The sequence below is a fragment of the Etheostoma cragini genome, chromosome 23, assembly GCF_013103735.1.
Source record: "Etheostoma cragini isolate CJK2018 chromosome 23, CSU_Ecrag_1.0, whole genome shotgun sequence".
Classification (NCBI taxonomy): Eukaryota; Metazoa; Chordata; class Actinopteri; order Perciformes; family Percidae; genus Etheostoma; species Etheostoma cragini.
The window spans coordinates 16,738,682-16,749,787 of NC_048429.1; the positions used below are offsets into that span (position 1 = coordinate 16,738,682).

General features: G+C 42.7%; 1 protein-coding gene across 1 annotated transcript; it reads right to left on the reverse strand.

The window, feature by feature from the left end:
* Positions 1-424: 424 nt before the first annotated feature.
* Positions 425-6,716, reverse strand: rergla (RERG/RAS-like a). The gene is made up of 5 exons (XM_034863212.1): positions 6,555-6,716; positions 6,102-6,158; positions 1,958-2,031; positions 991-1,121; positions 425-854 (listed from the first exon to the last, which is right to left on the reverse strand). The coding sequence occupies exons 1-5, from the start codon at positions 6,604-6,606 to the stop codon at positions 569-571; spliced, it is 600 nt and encodes a 199-aa protein (XP_034719103.1). The 5' UTR covers positions 6,607-6,716; the 3' UTR covers positions 425-568.
* Positions 6,717-11,106: the final 4,390 nt, after the last annotated feature.

Consider the following 11,106-nt stretch of genomic DNA (forward strand, 5'->3'; position numbering starts at 1 on the left):
CTGTCATCACTTACAGAAGGCCCCCAAAGCAAACAAACTTTATCTCACTGACATACACTGTAGTTCTACTTCAAAAGGAAATCCTTCTACTTCATTATTTACCTGACAAACACATGTTACTGGTTTCTGTTGCAGATTTAAATTTACTCACAAAATACAACAATTGGTCAATGTTTCTGGGTCTCCTGCACCTGTGCTCTCGGAGTCTCAGTCGTCTCTGTACTGAAATGGACATGTAATCCATTAACCAAATTACAAGGCAGCGATTGGCAGAACAGGCAGCCGAGTGACAGCACTCTGATCCAGTGGAAATCAAATCTGTCAGATTGACAAGACTGTAGCCCAATGGATTTGGGGGGGGCACACTGATTTGATTGAGCTGCCATTACAGGGCAAATGTATGAATCAGTGGAGGTTAGCAGCAAGCAGAACTACTGTTATATCACACTAACACCTCTTTCTACATGAAGACATCAGTTTAATCAACAGCAACAAGCTAATACCTATTCAGAAATACAAAGCTAAGCCAGATGGTTGGGTCCCGACAGCTGTCCTGATATGGGACACTTCACACTGATTTCCTCCTCTTGCCGAAGACATTGTTGATGAGTTTGGCCATGGACCTGGAGCCGCTGGGGCGTCTCCTGCGCTCCTTGGCCTTGCCGCCCAGGCTAGCGTTTTGAACCATCTTGGAGAATATGAGCGCCAGTTCCTGGTGGTGCTCGGCGGCCGACAGCTCGTAGAACTGGCACTGACACTGGGCGGCCACACACTGAGCTTCATCACGCTGCACCTCCCTCCTGTGGCACAGGTCCTGTTTGTTGCCCACCAGAAATATGAGTGAGTCTACGTTCCTGTAGGTCAGAAAGCAATCAGCTGATTCTTCACTGCTTCTGTTTCCATGCACATCATGGCCATTGATATGTTACAGTCAGGGTGCCATCTCCCCCCCTTTTTAGTCTATATATTCCTACCCCCCACTGTCCATACCTTAGCTCTCTGATCAGCTGTATGATGGCTTTGGCAGTGAGGAAGGAGGAGCGGTCGCTGATGTCATAGACCACGATGATGACATCAGCCCAGCTGATCTGCTCCTTTACAGCAGACTTTCCCTCACAGGCCTGGAAAACAAGAAGACATCACATAAACACATACATGTTAACCTTACCGTCAAAATTTAAAATCTACAATTTTGTTGACGCTTTTTATTAATGTTTTAACTTTTTCTTACGTTTTTTTTCTCCTTTTTTCAACACTTTGTCACTTTTATGACGTTTTAAGCACTAACACAGACTTATTAACTTCAATTTTACAGTTATTTTTGGAATTCATGGTCAATAAACCTCATTTATAGAAAATTATACCTAATGTTTGAGTTAGAAAAGTAGAAAGTAGGAATTATTTAGAGTAAAATTAAAGGAATGGATGTTGATGGATAATCCCAGACTGGAATATGTCAAGTTTTACTCAATACTATTTCAAAACCACTTCATTTTTTTTTCAAATGCTATAAAATTGAATAAGACACACCAATATTAATGAAAGTAGAGATTTGTACTTGCCTAAGGGCGTTGTGTGGAATCAATCATGTTATTTTGGGGAAATTAAAAAGAACATTGATATAGGAAAATGTGTCAATTTGACCCAAGGAACATGAGGGTTAAATGTTGTTGTCAAATTAACTTCCAATGAAACCAGATATTAGTATTAACATAAAGTATTATTAGTTGCTCTACCGTGGAACCAGCTCCCAGGTTGGATTCAGGAGGCTGACTCCGTCTTCCTAGTTACGAAACCTAAAACTTATAGTCAGGGCTGGCTCAGGTTAACCTTGGACCAGCTCGTATTTATGCTGTTATAGTTCCTTTGAATCACCAACACCCCTCATGCATCTCCTTAAAGATGCATTACTAATCCTAGCATGGTGTTATTCTTGCTCCATCCAACTCCAACTCACCTGAGAGAATGGCTCATAGAGCTGGAGATTGGTCTGCTTCCCATCCACAGACAGACGCTTCCTGTATATGCACTCTGTGGGAGGAGAGCAGCAGGAAAACCACATATAAGTCATGATGACACCCATCATCTCTCCCCTTCAACCCCACCCCAAAGCAGGCAAAGAAACGGCATCTGAACCACATTGACCAGCGTGTGACGATATCTTTCCTTTAATTGTTAAAAATGGCCACGCCTGCTAGGCCACAGCAAGGTGACGGACTTCTTGGGAGAGCAGGAGTCTCATTTAAAAAATGCTGCGTTGATTCTATTTTCATAGATTTGGTTCGCCAAAGTCTGACTTTTCGAACGCCAAAAACAACATTCTGATTTATGACATCATGCGGTGCACACCTGTACAGACTTTTCTTGTTATAAAAACAGACGTGAGGTTGTGCACAAGCCTCACGCTCCTGCCATTCATTGTCCCATATTTGTCTTAATAAGGTCCATATCAATCAATCAATCAGTCAATCAATCAATATTCCAGCCTTGTAAAGGAGCTCTTGTTGACCAATCATGGAACAGGAAAATTAAAAAAATATTCTGTGATATCGAGGGTATCTTGCTAAATCTGCCATGCTATTTATTGGTGGCAACACACAGGCCATCAGGAACTGTAGCGCTATTTATTTATTGTCCCGATAGGTTAACAGAGTTCAATAACCCGGTAGTGGGTTGGAGTCACATTGGCTTCATCAGCGTCAGGAGGGTCAGGGTCGGTCTGTACAGTACTGCGTGTCCCAGTGTCTGTGTCTGTGTCTGTGGAATGTTGTCTTTCTCCACCTGCTAAGTGCTATTAATCCATACAGTTACAACATTTGTAAGCACTTTCATCTGTTTTGTTTAACCCTCCTGTTGTCCTCGGGTCAGATTTGAGCCCTTTAAAAAATATCTATGTCTGAAATATAGGTTTCTTTTGAAACAGATTTTTGCTTTTTGCAAATACAATTGATCCCTTTCATTCCTGACGAAAGTCAGCTGTACGTTCCTCTAATCTTAACTATTAGTCCAAATACTTCATAATCTTTGCTTTCTTAACTCAAATATTAGGTATAATTCTACATAAATGAGGGCTATTAACCATGAATTCCAGACCCGGGAACCTTGGCTGTGGAAAGATATTATGAACGTCGAATGAGGGTAATTATGATACTTCCTGTTACCATCGGAGGGCGCTAAAACGCCGTGTCCAAAACCTTGGGAGTGTTACGCTTGGTCAAGAGGTAACGGAAAACTGGTCCCGTTTTTACGCGTGAAAATTCTTTAGAAATCCAGACTTTTGCGAGGAATTTTGCGACCGTAAATTGCACTCTGCGTCACGCGACTTTTTCTTGCGTAACAGGTTTTATAAGAGGCCCCTGATGGTGTCCAACCAAGTCAGCCAGTCCATGCTGCGTGGCGTTGTCTTTGTCTTTGCCCCCCAGAAACGCTGCTGACGCGGTGCTGCTGTACACCTGTAGGCCTACTGCATGTTTCCCATGGATGAAATGACAGGCATCCAGATAGCTTAGTTGGTAGAGCGGGCGCCCATATATAGAGGGTTACTCCTCGACATAGCGGGCTCGGGTTTGACCTGCGGCCCTTTGCTGCATGTCGTTCCCCCCTCTCTCTTCCCTTTCATGGTTCAGCTGTCCTATAAAAAAAAGGCCTTAAATGCCCGAAGAATAGAAAAAAATGACATATGGGCAGAGAGTTTTGGAAATACACTCAAGCTGTAGTATACTTCATGTTCAACATGAATATATACTGATTTGATAACAGCAACGACCATGTTGGTAGTGTTGACCATAGGCTACAGAATAATAATAACACGATAATTATTTATCATTATTTTTTAACTTTTTTTTATTACATTTGTATCTGCATTTATGTCAAAACTTTGAGACTTACAAACATGAAAATGTCATTTATTAATTGTATTTGTGTCAAAATGAAATAAAAACTTCTCCTTTTCTATTTTGCGTGGAAACGCTTCCAACACGCTCGCGTGTTGCATGAAAAATGGCCGTCGGTCTTATTTCTAGCAGCCTGACCATGCGTGTCACGCAGATAATAAACAAGCTAACCTGTTACCGTGGGAGCCAAAATAAAAACGGACATGCAGTGTGCAAGAGCCCTAAGGACATCCATGTGGACAAGGACATGTGTCTTTCTCAAAAGCAAACATTGACCCGTTAAATGTGGACTTAAGTTTGAAAACCTACAGCGGGTGAAATAAGTATTGAACACGTCACCATGTTTCTCAGTAAACCTATTTCCAAAGGTGCTATTGACATGAAATTTTAACCAGATGTTGGTAACAACCCAAGTAAACCATACATACAAAGAAACCAAAACAAATAAGTTCAAAAATTAAGTTATGTGTAATAATGTGAAATGACACAGGGAAAAAAGTATTAAACACTTCCAGTGCAAAACCATTGGAAGCCAAGACAACAGCTAAAAAGGTCTCATTGCCAACTTCATTTCTCAACTCATTTATTCTTTGTGTGTATGGATTACTTGGGTTATACCAACATCTGGTGAAAATTTCATGTCAGTGGCACCTTTTCAAATAGATTTACTGAGAAAAATGGTGATGTGTTCAATACTTATTTCACCCGCTGTATTTGGAAAATACTGATATTGATTCCTGTTGGGGTGAATTGTTTGTTAAACTGCTTTCATATGTGTTTAAAGTAGTGGTTATTGTTTATGGATAGGACTATATATTTTTGAAAATGACTCAGAAATTGTTATACTCATATGTAAATCTTTCTGTTATTTGTAGACCATGCCACTAATATTGAGACTAATGTCTCTCCATATGCGTGCTCCAGATCTGTTCACACCTCACGTAGTATCTTTGTGAGCGAACAAGCTTGGATGAAACTAGATTATTCTCGGGGAAACAATGGCCCTTTGAGCCATTATCAGACATCAAAGTGAGTCATTCTCCTCGCTGCCCTGCTAGCTTTTCATGGAGGCTGCCGAATGGCATCATACAGCATGGCTCTGGGGACCCCATGGCGACAACAACATCTTTAAATAAACACTAAATGGATCAAATATTTAGCCCATGCTGTGATATCAGGCTGCATCGCCTGTAGTTAAACGCTTGGCAGTTGTCTTGGCCCTTACAAAGTACATAACATAGAAGATGAGATAAGGGGCCTTGGATTGAAAGTACTGCTAGACAAACAGTATACAGAAACTAGAAAGCAGCCAAATGAAATCCGACATGATGATTGCCCAGGGAGAAACAAGCATTATGTTGAACATATGCAGATAGATATTTAATGCCAAGGTTTGCTACAGTGTTATTTTCAATCATTCCAAAACGTTTTCAGATTCAATACCCATCCAACTTAATAATATTAAAAAGTTAAATATAGTGCAATACAATACATATGTACATGTGGGAATACACACATATGGGACATTTGCAGTTGCGGGTAGACTTGTGAGCCTGGTAATGAGTTAGAATGTGTGGAAATGTGAAGGACGGGTGTGAAATACTACAGAAATGAGGAAGAGTACAGATATGAGGAATAGTACAGATATGAGGAATAGTACAGATATGATGATCTGTGGCTCTGTGTGTATGTGCTGCCAAAACCTGGTGGAACTCACAGAACAGCAGATCCCAAATCAGATCTGTCGCACGGCCTAGGAAGAGTTCGAAAAAAGTAGGTTTTGCGCTTAAGCACGATATTGAAAAAAACTTTAATGGAAATGGGAGCAATCTTTGTGAAATTTGTTTTAGCGCCTCGGAGGGTCATAACAAGGAATATTCTAAAGTTTGGCTTCGACAACATATATTTTGGCAAAGATATGGCAAAGTCTGTGTTTTCATAGTTAGCTACACAACTTTGTTTGTGCGTAATATGCACCATTTTTATTCTACAAAAAATCTTTAAAATTGTAATTTGCCCCTGTGAGAATAATAAAGGTTACATGAAATATTACACATTTTTTGGATTGAATATTTAGTGTAAAGCCAAGAGTCAGATGGATGTGTTTTGGGGTTAATAGAAATTTAATTTTTACGTTTCAGTTCTTGTGAATCGTGTAAAATACAGTCAGGTTTTCTCAGTGAGTCCACTACAGAGACGGAGACTCACCTGAAGAAGAAGAGTACTCGCCGATAAAACGCCTGGTGAGGAACCGGACGATCAGAGCTACACACACACACACACACACACACACACACACACACACACACACACACACACACACACACACACACACACACACACACACACACACACACACACACACACACACACACAGACACAAACACACATACACACACACACACAGACACACACACACACATACACACACACACACACACGGTGACACGCACACAAATGCACACACACAGACTCACACACACAGACAAACAGACACGCACACACACACACACACACAGACTCACACACACAGACACACAGACACACACACAGACACACACACAGAAAGAGAGACAGACACACACATACAGAGTCAGACAGAGAGGTGAGCGGGTCAGAAGACAACTTGTTTTGTAGAAACCTGCCCCCCAGCTCTCCTACCTGACTTCCCGACCCCCCCGCTGCCCAGCACCGCCATCTTGATCTCATTCATGTTCCGCAGTGTAAACCACACTAGTCTCTGGTAGCCACAGGAATATCCCTAACACACCATGCTTTAAATAGCTAAGGAGGGAAACAGCTGGGTCAAAGACCGCACAGCTGATAGGTTGCCGGGAGCCAGCGGTGCAGCAGGCTGGCCAGGGGGGCGGGGCAGGGAGCGTGACTACCAGTACTCCGTCCCCTTTTTCCTCCCAGTCCGACACCCCTACAGCCACATATAATATACTGTAATACTTAAATAACAAATCACCCTCTACAGGATGTCTGAACTGGTGAAAGAAAGGGAATGAAGGCAGACTTGAGCGTTTCTGATACAAACTCTGTCTGAGGGGGCCCATATGGAGGATGAAGGATTACATCACCCCTGCCATGTACACTGACTATTACGCATCTTATCACAGAATGTAAATTAGCATGGGGACAGACATACCTAACACAGATATGAAACACAACCTCTGTCAACTTAATGTGTTCTGTTCAGTGTAAGAAATATGCTCACTGCTCGCAAAGACCATGCAGGGCCACTCAAGACTTCACTGCGCTTGGCTAGTTTTTTAGAAGAAGTTTCCTTTAATCCATGGTGCCATCACCTGCAGTTGGTCACATTTATGGCAGCTCCTCAAATATTGTTTTTTCTGACATTTTACTAAATTGCACAGAAATTAGTCTGTTTTTATCTAATATTTTCTCTGTTTCCACTGACTCTCTGTCAGATAATAAATGGTAACAGCAAATGTGATTGTCATAAATGGGGATGATGTTTGATTTTAACGCCGTGTGAAGACGGGACCTGAAATAATTAACAAATGTAGTATTCAGTGGCATTTAGTTACATTCAAAGTTTTTTTAATCATTCAGCTGTTGAGTACAGAGTAGTTATGCCCTGCTATACCCTGTAACACCCTGCAGTGACCTGCTACGTCCTGCTATACCCTGTAACACCCTGCAGAGACCTGCCACGTCCTGCTACACCCTGTAACACCCTGCAGAGACCTGCTACGTCCTGCTACACTCTGTAACACCCTGCAGTGACCTGCTACGTCCTGCTAGACCCTGTAACACCCTGCAGTGACCTGCTACGTCCTGCTATACCCTGTAACACCCTGCAGTAACCTGCTACGTCCTGCTATACCATGTAACACCCTGCAGAGACCTGCTACGTCCTGCTACACTCTGCAACACCCTGCAGTGACCTGCTATGTTCTGCTATACCCTTTAACACCCTGCATTTACCTGCTTCCCCCTGTAACACCCTGCAGTGACCTGCTACACCCTTTAACGCCCTGTAGTGATCTTCTACGTCCTGCTATACCCTGTTACGCCCTGCAGTGATCTGCTACATTATGCGTTACCCTGTAATGCCCTGCAGTGACCTACTACACCCTGTAACACCCTGCAGTGACCCGTTTTGCCCTGTAACACCCTGCAGTTACCTGCTACATCCTACTATACCCTGTAACACCCTGTAACACCCTGCAGTGACCTACTACGTCCTGCCATACCCTGTAACACCCTGCAGTGAGCTGCTACGTCCTGCTATACCCTGTAGCGTCCTGCAGTGACCTGCTACTTCCTGCTATACCCTGTAACAGCCTGCATTTACCTGCTTCCCCCTGTAACATCTTGCAGTGACCTGCTACACCCTGTAACGCCCTGCAGTGACCTACTACACCCTGTAACACCCTCCAATGACCCGCTTTGCCCTGTAACACCCTGCAGTTACCTGCTACATCCTACTTTACCCTGTAACACCATGTAATGCCCTGCAGTGACCTGTTACGTCCTGCCATACCCTGTAACACCCTGCAGTGAACTGCTACATCCTCCTATACCCTGTAACGTCCTGCAGTGACCTGCCGCGTCCTGCTATACCTTGTAACGCCCTGCAGTGACCTGCTACGTTCTGCCATACCCTGTCACGCCCTGCAGTGACCTGCTATGTCCTGCTATACACCCTGCAGTGACCCGTTACATCCTGCTATACCCTGTAACACCCTGCAGTGACCTGCTTTGTACTGCTACACCCTGTATTGCCCTCCAGTGACCTGCTAGGTTCTTCTATACCCTGTAACGTCCTGCAGTGACCTGCTATGTCCTGCTATACACCTTGCAGTGACCTGCTATGTCCTGCTACACCCTGCAGCGCCCTGCAGTGACCTGTTACGTCCTGCTATTCCCTGTAACTTCCTGCAGTGACCTGCTATATCCTGCTATACCCTGTTACACCCTGTGGTGACCTGCTACGTCCTGCTATACCCTGTGACACCCTGCAGTGACCTGCCTTACCCTGTAACACCCTGCAGTGATGCCCTCTATTATCTTTTATTGTGACTGCTTTTAACACTGTTCTTCATGTCCGTAGACCAGACTTTGGTTTGTTTTTCATCGCTAGAACACAGTTTACAAAACTCTTCACAGTTATCCCATGGCTTTAACCAGGACCTGCACAACACTGTGGATCTATAGCACTTAGTTCAGATGTCTGAGGTTACACAGCTAAAACAAAAGTGAAAAACACTGTTTATCTCTATCTTTACAATAGCAAAACTATGTTCTTACTGGCTTTTCGAAAATAATGGTGTTGAAACCAATGGAAACACCACATTCATTAGAGATGATGCAGACATCCAATGTGATGACGACAACTTGCCTCATGATGCTTGAGAGAGGTAGGATCAGTTACACTATTCTTTATTACTGTTATTTACCTTTATAGGAGGAGAGAGGCAAGGTCAGTTACACTATTCTTTATTACTGTTATGTACCTTTAGAGGAGGAGAGAGGCAGGATCAGTGACACTGTTGAAATTTTTGGATTTCAATTCAGTAGGCTTACTTTTGGCAATATACTATGTTTATGAGCAATATTACTAATCCTATTATTCAGCGACTGGGAACGAGAGGCCACAAACAGAGATTGCTCAGTAAACCTGTAACCCCTTCTGCATGAAGAATCCAACTTATTGATGTAGGCATACATGAAATGTGACCGACAAGATCATAGTTCTGGGACTCCAGTGCACAGCTCCTAGGTCCACAACATATCCAAGTGCTGCAGCTCAGTCTGGATGTGCCATCTGGTGGTGAATATGTGCAAAGGCAACATGTTCTGCTGTTCACTTGATAATATTCTGTGGGATGTTACTTCTGGACGGCGGTCCGCAGAGTACGCAGAGTGACATGTGATCATGTCTTTACAATTATCAAGATGGAGAAAGAAGATCAAGCAGAAATGTGTCACTTTGAAGTGGGGGGAAATTAACATGTTCCACTGAGTCATCACTCTATCCATGTTGCATTCGAGCTCTATAGGAAAAATGTGGTGCTAGAAATTACCCCTCACTTCATCATTCATCCGGTTTTCACTGCCAGGACATGCACATGATCTGTGCTCATATTCTTTGTGCTCGTTACTTTTGCTTTTACTTCTTTTTTTTGTGCTATGTTAATTACATCTGGAATCAAATGTTAGACTTGTTATGTCTTTGTTTCTGCTTGGTCACAATCCTCCAGGGCCCACTTGCTAATGTGTGTGTGTGTGTGTGTGTGTGTGTGTGTGTGTGTGTGTGCGTGTTTCTGTCATTCAACCTCACACACAGTTTGCTGATTAGAGTCATTTCAGCCCTCAGGTCATTGGAGGTGAAAAGCTGTACTGGACTATTAGGCCTGTGTTTGCTCTCAGAGCTTTAGATGAGGAGAGAGGCCTTTAATCTCTCCTCCATAGGCGTAGATTTCAGGGGGGATGCAGGGGAAATGTCCACCACTCCCCCAAATATTTACAGCAGAAGAGATTTGACATAAAAATGGTAAAATAACCGTTCAGGTGGCTCAAACCTTTTTACATCCTTCTTAGGGCTCCAAAAGTTGAAGAGACCTCAACTTTATTACACTACTGAAGAAAAAAAAAAATTAAACATCTAACACCTTCCCAACAAATCAACATCTGTATAATCGGATATTGGGACCCAGCCGTAGCCTACTTAGTACTAATAAATTATGTTTTCGAACGATTTCATAAATAGGAAATTGAGTGTTTGACGCTCAGAAGCTTTTGGGGTAGGACCCCCTGACCCTGCGCTTATAATGTGTGCGCATGGACATTTTTGGAGTAATATTATTCCCTTACTGTGATCACGTGTTGCACCTGTTCTTAAGAAAAGAAATTAACAAATTAGTTATTTCAATATTTTTTTAATTATCTTAATAAGCTCTCAAATTAAAATAACATTATTCCTACACTACTATGATAATATTTGCTGAATTAGAGGCATCCGTAATACAAAAAAAAGAGAAAGAAAATAGATCGCCAACTGCCCAAATCTACACAATAGTACTCTATATTCCCACGCAGCCTGAAGGCAGCATTTGTAACGTACTGTAAACGGAGCAGGCGATTTCCATAGAAAGAAAGCAGAAAGTTTTTCATAAAGCACCAAAGACTGTCCCGCTCTCTCGCTGGGTGTGCGCTTTAGTTCAGCGGTTGAAACGGCCTG